The 20,892-nt window shown below is 41.7% G+C and overlaps 1 protein-coding gene across 1 annotated transcript in view; it reads left to right on the forward strand.

Moving 5' to 3' along the window:
* Positions 1–406: 406 nt before the first annotated feature.
* coq8aa (coenzyme Q8A-a) overlaps positions 407–20,892 on the forward strand; it is a 42,409-nt gene continuing 21,923 nt past the window's right edge. The window contains exons 1-2 of the mRNA XM_083790175.1: positions 407–648; positions 20,373–20,473. Of these exons, the coding sequence (XP_083646301.1) occupies positions 20,380–20,473 (94 nt within the window). The 5' untranslated portion in view covers positions 407–648; positions 20,373–20,379. The remainder of the gene's footprint in view (positions 649–20,372; positions 20,474–20,892) is intronic.

The following is a 20,892-nucleotide window of genomic DNA, read 5'->3' on the forward strand; positions in this document are numbered from 1 at the left end:
ATGCGGCCGCGGGTCGCGTTTTGTTTCTAAAGTAAGTAGGCTATAGTAGTTGCTTATTTGGGCTTGTCTCCCAAATGTTCAAACCATTTTCATGTAAGGAAGAAACATCTGAAAATGTGATGTTCCTGGTTCAAGGAACAGTCACACGTACGTACTCCACTTCCCGATCGCCATTTGTCTTGTTAAATTATTAAAAAATATATATATATATTATTATTATTATTATTATTTGTCCTTTAATAGCAGTGTGAGTTTGTAGTTGTGTGGATCGTCTAGTAGTGTTTTCAAATAGCCCGTACTACCCGTAGCAGCCTGTAGGATCTGGCAACGCATGGTGTCTGTGTAAAGTTGTACTTGTTGTGTCCGGACAGAGTCCTGACTCCTCATGGTGGGAGTGGGAGGAGGAGGGATCGGATCACAACAAAGTTTGGGGACAAAACAAATTCAACATTGAGTCAAGGGCGACTGACTGTGGCGAGGAAACATTATACCCAAATGTTGGTTAGATTTAGTGCGTTGTAAAAAATAATACTAATAATAGAAACACTGACTGCAGCAGTGATCCAGCCCCTTTTTTTTACCTCGCTGGAAAGAGAGCAAAACAAGCAGCCATTCATTGAAGGGCGAATAACAACAAACAGACAGCTGGTAAGTGTTTGAATGACTGACTGACTGACTGACAGCTGCTCTGGATAAACATGCAAGATTTTGTATTTGTATATTTTTGGTTCGTGTTACAGCAACGCGTTGCATGCATGGATTAAAATGAATCATTTGCGCTTTGCACAGCGCGCGCACACACGCACACGCAGAGCATGCTCTCGACTCATGTCTGTGAAGTTTGTGAACAAACGTCTATCAGGATGTTGTGCATGGAAATTCTAAAGTTGCAGACTTATACATACTTTAATGACGAACTTGTTTGTGAGATCATTCAATATGCGCACCTTTTAGTTGTCGTGTTTAGGCCTGCCGTGCAATGATTTAGCATTATAGCCTATATATCCATGCGTAACGTAGTAATGGTCACGTATTTGTTGGAAAACTACATAGCCTGCAGGCTGTATACTTGTATAGCCTTAAGTCAAGTAAATAGATTGTCTTTCGAGCGATTGATTGATTACTTTTTTTGACAAGTCTGATTAAAAGCCCCTAAGGGCTAAGGGTATTCCCATTGATTAATTTGTGTATAGGCTTGAGACATTAATTGGACATTAGGTTCCCATACTTGGAGTAGATGGGAGGGGGGGGGGGGGGGTGTTTCATATAAGTGTTATAACTTATAACTCTATATTGCCAAGCTGACTTATGTGTAAAGTAATACTTTTGTTATTTATTATCTATTCTAAAGGGGACAACATTAATCATTGTATTGAGGATGGGAGTCATCACCAGTCCCTTCAATTTGTGATGACACACTCAGACGCATGCACTGTGTCACGTTTTGTGCACAGCAGCTGCACACACACGTTTTGCACGTAGAATCATGAAGTGGGAACTTTGTGTTTCCAATTTTCAATATGTTTTTTAGGAATATACTCCATAGGCCTACATCTCAGAGGCAAATGTTATAGCCTATACATTTTACTCCACTACAATTATTTGAAAGCGTAGTTACTTTGTTGATTTGAATTAGCCTATTATTGCTAAACATGCATTAATCACTTCAGCCCTATTTAAACTTTGACTTTTTGAACGTCGTGTTGTGAGCTTGTAGATCTGCTATATTTTCAAAAGTTTTTAATTCATTTTATTTATTATACACCAGTAAGACGCCTGAGGGCGAGGGCACGCATCTGCCTGGGTGATGGCAGACTGCTGGGCGAGCGCTGGCGCTTTGGCATGGCGGGGGGGGGGGGGGGGGGTCAGATCAACATATGGAATTAATCTGTACTGGCCATATATGGAGTGTGTCTTGAGTTTACAGGGTTAGATGAGATCAGATCAACATAGGGAATGTCAGAACAGGTCGGCTCCATATATGGAGATCTAAGGCAGCCCCTGCCCTTTGGAACTCTCTCTGCCAGATGCCTATACATTGGACTCTTTCAAGTCGGCACTGAAGAGACATTTGTTCACTCAGGCTTTTGGCAAATAGTTCGTTGTTTGTTTTTTCTACATGTATTGTAAAACGGCCCTTGGGTTTCTTGAAAGGCGCTATATAAATTCAAGTTATTATTATTATTATTATTATTAAGGGTGGCAGCGGGGGCAGTGTCTTGAGTGTACATGGTTTGATTATGGCCCAGTTAGGGCCGGGCCTTAATTTCCTGTTGAGAACTCTAGTTTTTCCGGCTGCACTAATAACTTTGGGGCAGGCCCGTCTATTCAGTATTTAAGTCCGACGTCATTTTGTAGTGCTACGTTACGTCCGGGTCCAAGTGGCACCAGCTCCCGTCCGCATCCCATTGTAAATAGAATATCTAAACGCGTGAATCTTTTTAAATTGACGTTATTTTTCAGAAAGGAAGCCATAGAGGGTTAAAATGGGTCTTAATGCTTCCAACTCGAGTAGAATTATTTATGTTTTGTACAAGTGTCCATGACAACAAAAATATATGATGTGGAGACAATAAAGACTATTATTATCATTATTATTGAAGGTGGCAACAGTCCATTTGCTCGGTAAAATATTTCTGGGGTATATTTAGAATGTGTGCAGGCTTGAGTATGTTGAATCTAGTTTGCATTAATGAGGATTTAGTTGACACAATAAAATAAAATGGCGATAGTATTCCATGTGGGGCAGACGGCCTGTCACAGCCAGATTTTGGAGAGCAGCGCAGCTTTGTTGTTGCGAGGAAAGCGGTAAAATGAGACTTTTGTGGTTGTTTTCGTCAAAGAATTTAGTCCGACGGAGCGTCACAGTATAACTCCATGGGGACACAAAAGCGACACAAAAGTAGGACCCGGAAGTATCTCAGGAGGGGGCGCTCACGTCACAGCTAAAATACTGAATAGACAGGAGACATCGAAGAGGAAGGATGGATGGGGAAGGATCAACATATGGAATGTCAGAACCTCCATATATGGAGATCTAAGGGTTTGACGTCAGATGTAGAGTTTTTGGCGGCCAATATTGATGACATCAGGGATCTCCATATATGGGCTTAATATTGATGATGTCACAAGGTATGACCATATATGGTGATTATGGTCATGCATGCCTGGGGTGACCAACCAACCAAACTGACCAAACCAAACTGTGAATGACTGACGGGAAATGCACGATTTCATAGCAAATGCGACTTGCGGTTGCAATAATTATGCTATCTTGTGAAACAAACAGAACATTCTACATAATGAGTACTTTTTGGGGGTCTCGACCTGAAAAGGGTTGGGTATAGAACATAATGTGGATACCGGAGGTTACTACTACTTTACTCATGTGGTCTGCTGGAAGCTTGCGCAATTCATTTGGCGCTGATTGGTCCCGCAGTTAACTCCGGAGGGCGGTGCATACATGCACGCACGCACATACACACAGACAGACAGACAGACATAGACACGTTCAAACACGACGGACCCTCTTCGCGATGGCCGGCTCCATGCAGAGTCCCACAGTAAACATGATCTGCTCGGTCTTTTGACATTTAGGGCGAGTTGAAGGGCACTATACCCAAAACAAAGCCTGAGCGATAGCCATGCCTGCACGGTGGCGACAAGGGGCGAGGGACAAGGGAGCTTGGCAAGCTAGCCAGCACCACAACACAAACACAACTTGTGTACACACACACACACGCACACACACACGCACACACATTTGTTGTTTGTCAAAACTTATGTTTGATTACTCTGTTTAACGTACTACTTATTTATTAATTTAGGTGAGAACCTTTCATAAGCCCTACTACTACTACTACACTACTACTACTTGTGAGGGCATTAAACGACCACTTCACCACTTTTCAACTTGTCTTCATATAATTGGTCCTCGCTAATGTTCATGATAAAATACCACAATATTTTTGGCTGTGGGCAGTTCAGAAACCATTTATTTTTAAACAATATTTAAAAAAAATATATAGATTGTTATGTATTATCGTGAGAATGATGGCTTCCATTATCGCACTGCAAATTTTCAGGAATACTGTATAAAAGCCTGCAGTTTCTATTAGCTCGGATTCCCCATCGATTAAGTCACTGGTGGACGGGTTTCTGAACTGCCCATAGCCCTCCTATGAGACACAGACCGAGTAGAAAATAATTGTGGCATTTATTTTATCATGAACATTAGTGAGGACCAATTATATGAAGGTAGGTTGGAAAGTGGTGAAGTGGTCCTTTAACATTTTAAAATGGCGATTTTTATGAAAGGCGATTTTTAATCCTAACTCTGAAGCTGTAAATAGATTTACAAGCTCACAAGTTGTCGTGTGCTGCGACATGCTGTGAGCGCTGTCTGTATCTCCCTCTGTCTCTCCTTATCCCCCTCCCCCTCCCCCCGACACGTTCAAGGCAGATGGCCGCCCCAACCCTGTTTCTTTCAGCAGTGTTGATTTCGTCGACTAAAACTAAAACGAAAAATGTTCGTTGACTAACCTTTTTCAAGTCAGAAACTAAATGGAAAGTAAATTAAAACTAAGCTATGGTGACTAAAACTATAAGACTAAATATATTGACAATTCCGTCAACAAATAAAAACTAGACAAAAAATGTTAGGAAGGGACTAGTGGACAAGAGATCCAGTATAAGTCATTTTACACTTGGTTGCATGCTGAAAATAGCAGATCTACAAGCTCACAACGCGACGTGTTGTGAGCTTGATCAGCTATTTTCAGCAAGTGTAAAACCAGTCATTACGACGGCATTAAGGCTCGCCTAAATACATTTTGTTTGACTAAATCAACTGTGGATTTAGTTGACTAAAATCGTATGATATTTAGTCGACTAAAACTAGACTAGCGCTAAAACATTCCAGGTGACTAAAATGTGACTAAAACTATTCAAGAGACTATGACTATGTCTTCCAGTTACGTTTTTCGTTGCCACTGTCACAAAACAAATGCATGCTTCAGCAGCAGGCCGGGTGTGACTCTCTGCTCTATATATGTGTAACACCCGGGAATCGAACCCGGGTCTCCCCGGTGGAAAGCTAACATCTTTAACCACTAAGTCAAAGGGATATCCCTGTAGCTCAGGTGGAGATATTAGGCTTTTTGGCCGTCAGGCTGAGGTTGTGAGACACTCTGCTACATAATGTGAAGTGTCTTGAGACAACAAGTGATTCGACACTTTTTGATTTGAATTGTTGATCGGCTGTTTTCGATGCATGGGGTGCTCCGGGGTGCAATTTAAAACCCATTTTGGGGGGGAACCCCTTTTGGTGTTTTAAACATTATTATTATAATTTAGCTATTATTATTAATTTCAGAAAACTGGAGGATTTAGAAGAATTAAAAACAAAAATGAGGTCAGGCCTAAATGGGTTAAGTAGGTTAACTTATAAATCATGCATATAACTCCCAAGCGTAGCCCCTAAACTACGATGACTACTACCTAAGCCTATATAGCTCTAAAATGTTTTTCAACCACAAAACAACTATTTCTCTGATAAGGACAAGGATATCCTCGCAATGTCAATTTCTCTAATTCTACTAGGGACATTTGGCACAAACACGCACACACACACACACACACACACACACACACACACACACACACACACACACACACACACACACACACACACACACACGCGCCTGTCTATTTTCATTGCAGTGTGTGTGAGCCCCGACAGCTTGCGTTGGGTTTGAAAGACTACCGGCGGCTGCAGCAGAACAGCTGAGGCTTGAGGCTTTGATTGTGTTCTTTTCCAATCCAAGCAGGTCATTGTGCGAGGGGTTTCTGCTCACAGTGTGCGCACGTACGACTTTCATGTGTTTCCACTGGAATTAGACTGTGGGGATCAACCCGGTTTTCCATGAGTCCTATTGACAGCCAACGGAGGCTACGTGCTTTTTGGGAGCACGTACGTACTGTACAGTCTCAGTGTACAGTGCGAAAATAGACAACACAATGTGTCGCAGCGCGACGCGTTGTGAGCTTGTAGATCGTCTATTTTCAGCATGCAACCAAGTGTAAAATGACTTATACTTGATCTCTTGTCCACTAGTCCCTTCCTAACATTTTAGTATATTTAAATTTTTTGACGAAATTGTCAGTATATTAATATTTTTAGTCATCATAGCTTAGTTTTCATTTAGTTTCCATTTAGTTTTCGTCAGTGGAAAAAGGTAGTCGACGAACATTTTTCGTCTTAGTTTTAGTGGGTGTGTGTTTGCAGCACAATAGATCAGCCATCCGGATACCAGTAATTAGTTGGGGAACAAATTCTCCGCAACTGATATCCGTAATTCGGCCTTGACCGGACCACACTGGCACTCTGGAGGTTAACTGGAATTAAAGTACATTGCTAGGACAAAATAAATGGAATAACAATTGTAAGTATAGGCAATGGCAATTCCCATATAGTGTCCCAACTCCCGAAAGCATAATTCATGCTCCATAGTGTGAGGGTGTTGCACGGTGAGAAACGGCCAGGAATACATGGATAAAATTGCTCAGAAGTCCTCTATGGAAGCCTGTTGCACAGCGAAAATACTCAAAATAGCCATTCTAAAACGGTTAGTCCCAATACTTGATTCTGATTGGCTGGTTACCGTCTCGTGACCGTTGTAAATTTCACCGATAACCCACACCTTCAATCACTTTATATCATTCCCAGCTGATTCCGCATCTCTGTAGCTTTACTGGGGAAGGGGAGCGCTTGATTGCCTTATGAACCCATGCCGTGCGGGCGTCTAAGCACCGCCCGGCTCATATGACTGTGAATGTGAATGTGTGGCTCCAGGCAGCCCCGTAAAGACATCAAGCGCTATTCTCCCGTCACATAGCCTACTTGCCGAGCAAAACAAGGAAGTGGTGGCGCAAAGCGTAGCTATACTTCTGTGAATTTAATAGTTTTATTGGGTTAATATTGCTATATGTTTTAGAAAAGCAATAAGCCACTCGAGGCCCCAGCTTACCGGGTATTTTACAATGGCTGGTAGAAGACCCTCCTCTGCGCGTCGGGTCTGCCTACGCCCACAAACATTGTAAAATACCCGGTAACCTGAGACCTCTCGTGGCTTATTGCTTAAATCTATACCATCTCTCAGTGCATCCGAGACACATTGAGATCTGGTAGATTATAGTAATTATTTTAAGATGAGGCCATTTTCACCACTTCAGATGAAAGTGGCAATTTTGTTCAGAAGCATCTTCCATAAAATCTTAATTTGCTGGGATATGTCAAAGTAACGGTTAAAGCCTCAATCTGTGATTTCCTCAACTGGTTGGACAGTCTGTAGAACAGCAGGCATAATATGAATGAAACGGCATTCATTTTACATATTGTGTGCTCCTTTTTTTCCCTTCATAATCCCCCCCCCCCCCCTTTATTTACCCAGGGTAGTAGCTCATTTTCAGCAACGCCCTGCACAATGGAAACACACATTAAAACCTGCACAATGGAAACACACATTAAAACCTGCACAATGAAAACACACATTAAAACCTGCACATAGAAACACACATTAAAACCTGCACATAGAAACACACATTAAAACCTGCACATAGAAACACACATTAAAACCTGGGAGCTGGCCAGTACAACCTCTGTCTTATACTGTTGGCCACTAACCCATTTAGGGCTGACGTAATTTTTTTTTAACGATTTAAAAAAAATAGCAGACCTTTTCAATAATGTAAATAAATAATGTTTAACTTGTAGAGTTTTCCAAGTTTGCGCATCCACTATTGTTTGTGTTCAACAATTTCTTGTAAAATGTGAATGCAACTAAAGATGTTAAATGTGTCTGTGTGTGCGCTCGTGCCCCCTACTTGATCATTCTGCAGCGTCACACCCAAAAGCATCAAAAGTAGCAGATCTGCAAGCTTTTTTTTTTTTTTTTTATATATTTTTATTGGGTTTTTTCCATTTTAAAATACAAGACATATGACCACAAACGAAACATGGGGGATGAAACAAGAGACACAACAAAACAATGAACAGAACAAAGGGAAACAAAACAAAACAGACCCTAACTATCCACCCGCCCTCGCCCTCCCATGCCCCGGGGGAAACAGAATAAATTACTGTACTTGAGATACATGCATTAAAATAATTAAAATTAAATGCTAGCAATAATGGAAGCAATGTGACGAAAGAAATAAAAAATAAATAAAAATTAAGCTATTTCATTTACGAATGTATACATACACATACATACATACATACTGTACATGTCTACATCTACATACATAAACAGGTCCGATCACACATACATGCACGTACACATATACGCATACTCGCAGTAGAGGGGGGGGGGGGTATTGAAATTAGTTTCTACTTAAATTGTGGTCAAGGAATTAATGTATGTGAGAAATGGGTCCCAGGTTCTGTAGAAGTTATTCAATGAGCCTCTAACCGTGTATTTGATTTTTTCCAAATGGATAAAGGATGACAAATCTTTTAGCCATGATGACACATCAGGAGGATTAGGGCTCTTCCAGTGGAGCAATATGCGACGCCTGGCTATAAGGGAGGAAAAAGCAACCACATCGGCCTGGAATCTATTGAATCTGCTTCCTACAGGGGACACACCAAAGATAGCTATGGAAGGACAGGGTGGTACAGAGAATCCCATGACCAGACTGAGTGTATCAAAAAAGAATTTCCAAAAAGAGGCAAGCTTTGAACAGGAATAAAAAGTGTGCGTGTGGTTTGCAGGGGAATGAAGGCATCTGTTACATGAGTCATTTGTATCTGGGAATAGTCTGCTAAGCTTAGCTTTAGTGTAATGAATCCTATGAACCACTTTCAATTGGATAAGGCACATACGAGCGCAGGCACATGAATTGTTAATCCTGGACAGCACATCAGCCCAGTATTCCTCGCTCAACTCAGTCCCAAGTTCATCCTCCCATGTGCCCCTCAACCCAAGTAGAGAGGTTTTTCTAAAGGAAACAAGAGCATTATAAATTGATGAGATATTAGACATAGAATCTGCTGCAGACATTATGGACTCCACTAGGGTATTTTCAGGTAACCTGGGGAAGGGTGTAAAATGGGTGCTTGCAAAGTTGCGTATTTGAAAAAATCTGAAAAAACTATTTTGGTTATTCAATTTGGTGGCAAGTTCTCCGAGAGAGATAAATAACCCATCTCTGTATAGATCCCTAAAAGAGATAAGGCCCTTCTCCTTCCACTTACTATATGTTGAGTCCAAAGAGGAGGATGGAAACAAATGGTTTTTGCAAATAGGCATAAGGACTGATGGGGATTTTAACTCAAAGTGTTGTCTAAACTGATTCCAAATTTTCAATGAAGAGAGAACTACTGGGTTGTTGGTATACTGGGAATAGCGTGTTGGTAGGGGGGCAAAAAGTAATGCTGGAAGAGAGGATGTGCAGGATTTAGCTTCCATATCACACCAGATCTCGACAGAGTGGCACCATTTCTTCATCATTAAAATATTTGATGCCCAATAATAAAAAAGCATGTTAGGTGAGGCAAGTCCGCCGTCTTGTTTAGGTCTTTGGAGAGTGGCTTTTGTGATTCTAGGGGGTTTATTGGCCCACATAAATGATGATAGGATTTTATCAAGTGAGTTAAAAAAAGATTTGGGCAAAAAAAGGGGGAGGGTTTGAAAAAGAAAAAGGAGGCGTGGCAGTATATTCATTTTAATTGTTTCAATGCGGCCCACCAGTGAGAGAGGAAGCTTATTCCACCTTTGAAGATCTAATTTAACTTTTTCAATTAGTGTTGTGTAATTCTCCTTGTGTAGCGAGCTGAGTGAGTGACATACGGTTATACCCAGGTATTTAAAGTTATTTAAAGAAAAATTGAAGGGTAGCGCACCAGGGGGGATTGATTTGGCTAGGTGGTTAACAGGGAAGCATACACTTTTGGCAATGTTCAGCTTATAACCTGAGAAGGATCCAAAGTTGTTCAATAAATTAACAATGTTATCGGCACAACTAACAGGGTTTTGGACAAATAAGAGTAGGTCATCTGCATATAGTGCCACTTTATGCTCAATTCCTCCTCTCCTTATGCCTGAAAACAATGTAGAGCTTTTTAGAGCAATGGATAAGGGCTCTATAGCTAACGCGAACAATAGGGGTGACAAGGGGCAGCCTTGGCGTGTACCACGTGTAAGGGGAAAAGCTGAAGAGACATCAGAGTTCGATTTAACGCTGGCCAATGGAGCCGAATAAAGAAGCTGAATCCAAGAGATAAATTTTGTACCGAAGCCAAATTTCTGCAAAGTCCTGAATAAGTATTGCCACTCAACACGATCGAACGCTTTTTCTGCGTCTAGCGAGATTATCATCTCTGATTCTTGAGAGCTAGAAGGCGACAGAACGACATTTAGGAGCCTGCGAACACTGGAGGATAGTTGGCGACCTGAGACAAAGCCTGTTTGGTCCTGAGAAATTATATTGGGGAGACATGCATCGAGCCGGTTTGCCAATATCTTTGCCAGGAGTTTAACATCATTATTAAGCAGACTAATAGGTCTATAGCTGCTGCATAGTCTGGGGTCTTTGTCTTTTTTTAAGATGAGGGAAATTAGAGCCTGATTTAAGGTTGGTGGTAAAACACCGTGATCTAAGGAGTGATTAAAAACCTCTAAAAGTAAGGGAGCGAGTTGTGCAGCAAATTTTTTGTAGAAACAGGCAGAGAAGCCATCGGGGCCGGGATCTGCAAGCTTGAGCTTAGATCTGCTACTTTTGCAAAAAAAAAACTATAATAATTTGAATCCTGAACAGTAACCGTTTTGGACATAATGATAAGCTTTCCACCTGACAGAGACGACACACATTTGCGACAAAGATAGAAACAATAAATGTCCTTCTTCAGGCTAGCTATAGCTGGCACTCCAGCTAAACCCTATAACTCTGGTCTGGTTGCAGGTCACTCCAGCTAAACCCTATAACTCTGGTCTGGTTGCAGGTCTCTGTATCTGTCTCTCTGTTGTCCACACCTTAAGTCCACAATGGCGCCGCAGTTATGCTTGTGTACTTTTGCTCGCATTGTATAGTCGGACGTTCCGTCTCCGTGCAAACTGCAAAGATATGTTTCACCTTTCTCTTAGTTGCACCGCCGTAGTGTTGTTTTTGACAGGATTTTTTTTTAAATTTCAGTTTTTTTGAATAGTTTTCATTTAGTTTTAGTCACATTTTAGTCACCTGAAATGCTTTAATGTTAGTCTAGTTTTTGCCGACTAAATATCATAAGATTTTAGTCAACTAAATCTACAGTTGCTTTAGTCGACTACAATTAATTTGGGTGGGCCTTGATGCCGTCGTAATGACTAGCATGCAACCAAGTGTAAAACGTCTTTTACTTATACTGGCTCTCTTGTCCACCAGTCCCTTCCTATCATTTTAGTCTAGTTTTTTTTTGGTCGACAAAATTGTCAATATATTTAGTCTTAGTTTTTGTCATCATAGCATAGACCCTGTGGAACACTCCCCCCAAGGACCCCTCTTTAAGAGCCACTGCTGTAGACCCAACCTCAACTGACACGCACACACACACACGCACACGAGACAAGCCCACATGTCTCTCGTTACACTTATTTTGTTTAGTTTTAAGCATGATGGTAAGCGCTGTCATGACCCAATGGCAGCGGTAAAGAGACAGTTCTCAACTTCACTAGAGGGAGTATAAATAATGATCTGGTGCCACCCACATATAGAACAAAATAAGGGTAAATTCACTTTCCACAGCACTGCCACTCGGGTGTGAAATACCCTGCCCCCTTCCCTCAAAACAAACAAATCACTGGCTTCCTTTTAAAAACCGGTCTGAAAAATCACCTATCAATGTCAGCGGGGGTGTGTGTGTGTGTGTGTGTGTGTGTGTGTGTGTGTGTGTGTGTGTGTGTGTGTGTGTGTGTGTGTGTGTGTGTGTGTGTGTGTGTGTGTGTGTGTGTGTGTGTGTGTGTGTGTGTGTGTGTGTGTGTGTGTGTGTGTGTGTGTGTGTGTGTGTGTGTGTGTGTGTGTGTGTGTGTGTGTGTGTGTGTGTGTGTGTGTGTGTGTGTGTGTGTGTGTGTGTGAGTGAGTCTGACATACATGCATCAAGTGTCAGCGGCAAGTTGACAACAAGGTCCAAACCTCTGACTGGGAAGTTGCTGAATATGTTATGTAACAACGGAGGAAGCTGGCATATTGCTCTCGTCTGGCATATTGCCCACAGCTGTGTTTTCAATGTACGGTATGGCCCTTGGCCTCCCCCCCCCCTCCATAACAACTTCAATCCTATATTGTATGCTTTGTCTATTATGGCAATATTTCTGTTATTTCATTCTCCATTTTATTTGATCCCCCCCCCCCCTTTTGTTGAGATTGTATATTATTTTCAAATGGTCTAAATGTATACAGGGTTACCTAGATTAGGAGATACGAGGCATTCTTTCTGAGCCGCAAACAAGGAAGTGAACAGCAAGGAGTACGAGTTCAGAAAAGAAAAAAATATCTGAATTTTTATTTTTTGTTTGAGGCCTGACGTTGATAAAAGAAGGCTTCTAAATCCTAATTTTTTTCTGAAAAACCTCTGTTTCTATGTCAGCGGTGCTCAACCTTTTTCATGTCAAGGACCCCCAGAATTATCTCTATTGGGCCACGGACCCCCCATCTCAAAATATGTAGTTCCAGGGACCCCCAGAAGCAAATACTTTCATTAAAAATGTTCGCTCTGAAATATATATTCAATGATTTATATTCAGAATTTTCTTTTGGAGCAGTGGTGGGTGTTAACGGGTGCCAGGAGCAGTTGGGGGTTACTGTGTGGGTCACTGCTTCCCATGCAGTGTTGTTTTGGGCAGCAAATTTTGATTTTAGTTTTAGTCATAGTCTCTTGAATAGTTTTCATTTAGTTTTAATGAAAAGTCACATTTTAGTCACCTGGAATGCTTTAGTCTACAGTTGATTTAGTCGACTAAAATGTATTTTGGCGGGCCTTGATGCCATCGTAATGCCGTTTTTACCCTACACAAGCTTGTAGATCGGCTCTTTTCAGCATGCAACCAATTGTAAAATGACTTATACTGGATCTCTTGTCCACTAGTCCCTTCCTAACATTTTAGTCTAGTTTTTATTTGCTGACGAAATTGTCAGTATATTTATTTAGTCTTAGTTTTAGTCATTATAGCTTATTTTTTATTTAGTTTCCATTTAGTTTTCGTCAGTGGAAAAAGGTAGTTGACGAACAGTTTTCGTCTTAGTTTTAGATTAGATGTTTGCCCAGGACCCAAACTAGTGAAAATAGCAGATCTACAAGCACACAATGCGTCGCTATTCGCACCGTGTTGCGAGCTTGTAGATCGGCTATTTCTATATATTTTTTAATTTATTTAGATTTGGGACAGCAAAAAATGTACAAACAGGCCAGTGTGGACCATGGACAATATATCTCTCAGACCCACTGGTCTGTTTCCCTTGTTCTCTGCAGTCACCCTTCCAGTTCTAATCAACCAACCACAGCATGATAGCAAATCCACCCAAGATGCTCCCCATTAAGTTCTAACCAATCAACAGGATTAATGACAGGCCACCTCCTCAGTCAGGCCCACAGCTAGGCTTCAGCAGGCCTCTGCCCCTTAATAACGGCATCTTCCCTGTGCAGATGAACTAAAGACATTCATGGGTTTCACGCGTCAACACATTCACGGGACCACGCTCGCTCACGTAAACACGCTTGCGTTGTCGCGCCGCGACTTCTCCGAGCAAAAACGCGGGTCTCATTGAAAAGGAACTATGGGCGCGTTTTATCGCTCCCCGTTTGCAAGGCCCTTAACCCATTCTGACCTGAGATCAGATTCTAAAAATGTCTTCTGCATCCTGACAGTTTTCCATTCTGACCTGAGATCAGATTCTAAAAATGTCTTCTACGTCAGTCGCTCTTAGATTTTCCAAAAATAGCAGACCTACAAGCTCGTAGCGCGCCACTCGGTGGCGCGCTATGAGCTTGTAGATCTGCTATTTTTCAATAGCTAAAGCATAACATAGTGCTAACACCAAAAGGGGTTCCAAGACAAGTCAAGACCTCAGTCTTTAGTCTACTTACTGTCTTGTTACTAGTGTGGGCTGCTGTTTGATGCCACACCTTCGGTGCGAACACACCGATTGGTTCAGACCTCTCGAAAATACGCTCTCCTATTGGCCCAGAGCCCGCCATTGTCTTGGGGCATGTTTTGTCACGGCCACAGAAAGGTTTTAAGACGCACGCACGCACGCACGCACAGTTTTTGCGAACGCAGTGAGCCACTTACTATGACAGCAAGGGCTGAATGTCTGTGTGTGTGTGTGTGTGTGTGTGTGTGTGTGTGTCACGCTGTTACACCACCCGCCCGCCACCAGAGGGCGCAGCTGTAGCACACACACACACACACACACACACAGGGCGCAGCTGTAGCACACACACACACACACACACACACACACAACCACACACACACGAGCTGCGTTCGCTTCCCCGCGTTTGCGCGTCTTATTTGTAATAGATTGTTGTAACAGAGTGGAATGCAGAAGTGACACTTTCGCTTTTGAAACAGTGGGTCAAACTGTACTCAATCTCGGCTTGCGTAATTGTTGTGTGTGTATATGGTATTGGAATGGTGAAAGTATTTACATGAGACTAAAGTAATGAAAATATGTGCTATTTAAACATATAGTAATTTCTTCTTTCTTTATTTCTGAATAAGCTGATAATCAACAGTTTTTTTACTCCACTACATCTCAGATCCAAATATTGTACTTTTACTCCAATACATTTATTTGAAAACTAGTTACTATTATTACAAAGCATACATTCACTCTACCACTTCAGCCCCATATACGTTTCTCTGCCATTTGAAAATAGCCAATCTACAAGCTCACAATTGTCTACAGTACATTTTATACCAATACCTTTTTGTAAATTTACTATTAAGTACATTTCTAATTCTGGACTTTTACTTGTAGTGGAGTACTTCTAGTACATTGCAGTATTTATACTTTTACTTAAATAAAACATTTGAGTACTTTTTCCACAACTGATAATCATATTATGTTTTACGGTGTATATGTTACAACATGTGTTGTTTTCGTCGACTAAAACTAAGACGAGAAATGTTCGTCGACTACCTTTTTTCACAGACGAAAACTAAAGGAAAACTAAGCTATGGTGACTAAAACTATGACTAGGAAGGGACTAGTGGTCAAGAGATCCAGTATAAGTCATTTTACACTTGGTTGCATGCTGAAAATAGCAGATCTACAAGCTGACGTGTTGTGAGCTTGTAGATCGGCTATTTTCAGTAAGTGTACAAACAGTCATTACGGCGGCATCAAGGTCCGCCAAAATTCATTTTAGTCGACTAAATCGACTGCAGGTTTAGTCGACTAAAACTAGACTAACACTAAGACATTCCAGGTGACTAAAATATGACTAAAGCTAAATGAAGTTTCAGTCCAAAGACTGACTAAACTAAAATAGAAAATTGCTGCCAAAAACAACGCTGGTTACAACATGCATGGCAAAGGCCATCTAAATCAGTGGTTCTCAAACGTTTTTATTTTATTTATTTTTTGTGCCAAGGACCTTCAAAATGCTAATGTATTTTAGCCTGGGTAAACCCACTCCCCCTGCTGGACAACATTTCATTCTGCCAGGAGGGGTGAGTCTGGCATAATCGCCTGTGTGGCTGTTTAGCCGTGGGGCGGGAGAGTAGCGTTGACGGACAACCCCTTCAGCCAATCAGCGTATATCAAAACAAGAGGCGTCATCTAAACGCGTTCCGTTCCTACTTCCTCATTCCCATGTTTGTTGTTGTGAATGAGTCGAGGAGTTCACACGTCATCAACTGCTCAAATCGTTCCTGATTGGCCAACGTGCGCTGTCAATCACAGAGCCCTGAGCTCGGTCGCGGATTGGCTCGTACCAAAGCTGATACAATCTTAAGGACTTTGTATTACCATTTAGCCAGACTCACCCCTCCTGGCAGAATGAAATGTTGTCCAGCAGGGGGAGTGGGTTTACCCAGGCTAAATGTATTTGGCAGCGCGGACCCCCAGAAGAAAAAAATAAAAACAGCAGATGTACTCGCTCGCAGTGTGGCAACAACCACTACAAAGTGACACACTGTGAGCTTGTACATCTGCTATTTGTTTTGGGACCACTGTTCTCTAATCCACTGTTAGATCTGAAAAGTGTGTTCTTGCTATAAATATATAGCCAAAATCTACTATGACACAGATACTTTCCCCATGGTGTTAATGGGCTTTTTCATGGGTTTTGGTATGTTGAACCAAGCACTATATGGCCTACATTATTTCTGAAATCCTTTGCCCTCTATTCCACCTCAGAGCCTCTATTGAGCAACAGCTACTCCTGTGTCTGCCCCAGGAGGACAACAAAAGAACCTATAACACCTAATTTTAGACTTAAGGCCGAAAATAGCGGAGCTGCAAGCTCACAACATGTCACGGATGCAATGCATTGCGGGCTTGTTCATCTTTGGCACGCGACACTGTGGTGTGGAACGACTAATTATAAATCGGACGGACCGCGGTGACCGTTCTCCAATGCTGCTCCAAGGCCGTTGGAATAGTCTAGCACTTTCGTCATTTGAACTGCCTGATTTATTCGATTTTATTCATATTTTTACAACTTCTACAACTATTTATCGTTTTTCAGATTTTTTTTTATTGCCCGACTTGTATTAGAAGGGGTCAAAACAGCAATGTTAAAAAACATAAATCATACTTTAACCCATTATAACCTGGGAAAGCAACTCTGTCATTTTAAGATTTGAACCACTTTAACCATATTTTATACTTTGGCTGTTCAAAAATATCAGATGTACAAGCTCACATCGTGTCACTTCGTGATGTGCTGCGAGGTTGTAGATCTGCTATTTCTGAAAAAAACATGAACATTTTGTGCAAACCTGACATTTTTAATTTATAAATCTTTAAAGCAAACATTTTTAGCTCAAGGTCCCTGGAACAGGATAGATGGTCTGTGACCAAATACATAATTATCATGTTGGGGGGGGGGGGGGGGTCCTTGACATGAAATAGTTTGAGAACCACTGACATAGAAACATAGGCTTTTCAGAAAACCGTTATTTTATTTTATTTTAGAATCGGCATCAGTTCTTAATGGTTTAAGAACCCCTTTTGGTGTTTTAAGCATTATGTTATACTTTAGCTATTGAAAAATAGCAGATCTACAAGCTCATAGCGCGGCACTACGAGCTTGTAGGTCTGCTATTTTTGAAAAATCGTGAAAATCTAGTTCAAATCTTTGAATATATATCCTTTCAGAGTGAACGTTTTTAACTCAAATCTTTGCTTCTGGGGAGTCCCTGGAACAACATATTTTCAGCTGGGGGTCGGCGGCCAAATACAGATAATTCTGGGGGTGACATCCTTGACATGAAACCGCTGACATAGAAACATAGGTTTTTCAGAAAACTGTCAGGATTTAGAAGACATCTGTATAATCGTCCTTGGGTCTAAATAAAATCACAGCTTGGGACCTATATAGCCTATAGAATAGATAACAAAAAATGTGAGATTCAAGTCGTGAGATCTTATTTTTTTGGCTTTATAATCTCTGAATACTAAAGTGACAGTAGTACAGGGGGGTTGGGTGAGGCGTCACTCACCACCATCACCACAACAACAACATTCAACAAATCACTATTTCTGGGTCACAGCTGAAAGAGTTTGTTCACTCCCTACTTAGGCGTAAATACAACACACATGACACGTGTGACGTGCACGCCCACGTGCACGGAAAGCAGCTGTAAAGGGGGGGGGGGGGATTAAGGCAGTACCATGGGATGTTTTGACAGTAGTAGTAGTAGCGCTTAAGAGATGGACTAAACCGTCACTTTGGGAACTGGAACCGTCGATGCAACTGCAAGGACCTATGCTTCTGTAGCCAGAGCCTGCCGAATAGGAGTATACTGTATACCATTACTTGACTTTTCTTTGACAAGATTGTGAACAAGGCAACAACAAGCAGGTATGCGCCCGACTTTTACTAGAGCATAAGGACAATGGCATATTATTTAGGTGCCCTGAGGTGCTATAATAGCAGTTAATTTCACGTGTTTATCAAGATTAGCCCAGTTAGATACAGCATGTTTTATTGACCTGTTTGTCCATTACTGAGAGAGCGCCAGGATTGTGAAGCCTGTCTGAACTCTGAGGGCACAGTGGCTTTAAAACCTTAGTTCAATAGTAAATACTTTTGTTGTACAGAGGTGTCAATTAGCCTTAGCGTCTTACTATATTACTATATAAACATATACAGTAGTAATTTCTTCTTTCTTTATTTTGATTGTTTACTGAATAAGCTGATAATCATGATAATCATTACTCCACTATACATCTATAATCTATAATAATTGTAGTGGATTAAAAAGTAAAAACATTTGCCTGTAGTGGAGTAGAAGTAAAAGTATTGGAAACTGGAAATACTCAAGCAAAGTACAAATACCTCAACATTGTACTTAAAGTACAGCACTTGAGTCAATGCACTAAGAAAACAAGCTTCAGCGACACTCGGGTGAAAGAACAGCTCAGCCAATGAAAAGGGCTGATCTTAAATAGAGCGCCAAACTGGTCAGCTGCTGCTGCTGCTCGACACGTCGTCAGTGTCAGCTGTTCGACACGTCACATAATGACCACGTCGCCACCCCGCCTATCGGTGGTGCATGTGTTTATAGTACCGTAGAGTACACCTCTCCACCAGTGCCTGTCTGCCCGAACTAACTCACAAGCTACTAGGGATGTCAGGGGTTAACCGGTTAACCGGTTAGCCGACCGTTAAGAAACATCCGGATATTTTTATCAGCTTTAACGGTTAATTTGCATAATAATAAATGCGTGTTCTGATCTTAAATCCCTTTATTTTAGATCGTTTTTAGTAATAGTACAACATAAACATTACAGAGACTGTAGTTGTCACTGTACAATACTTTAAAACAGTTGTCATGTTGCACACATGCCTAAAATTGCTATTTGCGCCGCCCAGCTTGTCGCACTCCAGGCTGCATGAACAGCGCTCGGGCTCTGTTTTCTGCCCCCTCAATGTCCCCGTTCTCTGTTGTACTTCAATGGCTAGTTGGCTACAAGTTACAACGGTAGCTTTGCGGTAGTCAAAATGTAAGCGAGTGACAGCGAGACGAGATGAACACATGTCGACCGTATCAATGCAGAGACCTACATTATTAAATCCATTATTGGCCATTTGGCCTGGAGGGAGAACGTTTACAGCCGCCGCTGCCCTCCTATCCGTCTCCACACTGGCACGGCTTACGGCTATCAAAAGTTAGCCATGTGCTATCGATGTTTGAGGGTTTTCTCGTCAGCGAAAAGTCAACAAACGGAACACGGTGACATGCATGCTGATCTTCCTTAATAATAAAAAAAGGCTTAGCCCATGCGTCCAGTGGCTTTATAGGTATAGGTTGCTCGGATCTGGACTGGATTTATTTATGTTTTGTTGGACTAGAACCGGCGGACTGTAGACGCGCAGATGCATGCATCATGCAGATGCGATGCGTTGTTTATTGATGATTAAGCCAGAAGCCTACAACAATTTATTTATATTGTTAAATGTTGCTTTTTTGTTTGTCTTTTATAAAAGGAGCATAAATAAATGTATGCCATTCGTCTACCAACTTTAATTATGTAGCCTATACATGCATATTACATTTGGGGTAGCCTATTAAAAAAAGAAAAAAAATCAACCACTATCCGGTAATGAACCGGTTAATCCTAACGGGTAACCGGTTGGGAAACTATCCGTTACTGACATCCCTACAAGCTACAGTACATTTTTGTGTCGAGTGACAAAGTATGACAAAGTATAAAATAGGCCTAAAGGCCTATTCATCATAGTCCAGTTTTCGAGGAAGAGGTGACCAACGAAACGGCGGTTAGTTGTGTGAGCGCTGACCACCGCGGCTCAGTGACGTCATGCTGTAGTTTTCGGTGGTCACCTCCCTCTCTTTCTCTCTGTGTCTCTGTGTCTGTCTCTGTCTCTGTCTCTGTCTCTGTCTCTGTCTCTGTCTCTGTCTCTGTCTCTGTGTCTGTGTCTGTCTCTGTCTCTGTCTCTGTCTCTGTCTCTCTCTCTTCAATAATTGTTCAATTCAGATAATGCTTCCTTGGTGTGAAGAAGAGCGTTCTCATTATTGCCAAAGCATTCACGACATACAGTGTGTGGTTCTCAAATGAACGACAATACATATTCAGAACAAATAACACAGACAAGATATGGAATATAAAAATGTCTCTCCCTCTCCCTCCCCCTCCCTCTGCAGTCTTATCATGGCCGGAGACATGGCTCTAGTGGCGCGAGGGCTGGCCAAGTTGAGCAAGGCGGTCGTGGAGACGCAGGCCAGCGCCATGCGCAGCGGTACAGGTACAGTTACAGACACTATACTCCCCTCAAAACCCACCAAAGCTGCTATAACCCGTTCTGACCTGAGATCAGATTCTAACGCACGGAAGAATGGTGGTTCTTTAACGCATTTTGACCTGAGATCAGATTCTAAAAAGATCTTAAATCCTGACAGTTTAAAAAAATAGCAGACCTGCAAGCTCGTAGCTCGTATGAGCTTGTAGATCTGCTGTTTTTCAATAGCTAAAGTATAACATAATGCTTAGTTAAAACACCAAGAATGGGTATCAATGGGTAGAACGCTCCCAACAAAAATGTAGTCTCTGTGACACTTCTAGGGGCCGCAATGTGCATTCAAAGATGTAACTAGAAGCTTTGTCATTGGTCGGAAAATAAAACCCCGGTCGCAATGACTAACCAATCAGGAAGCAGACAGGCAA

Source organism: Protomyctophum parallelum (genome assembly GCF_964188405.1).
Source record: "Protomyctophum parallelum genome assembly, chromosome: 19".
In the NCBI taxonomy this organism is placed as follows: Eukaryota; Metazoa; Chordata; class Actinopteri; order Myctophiformes; family Myctophidae; genus Protomyctophum; species Protomyctophum parallelum.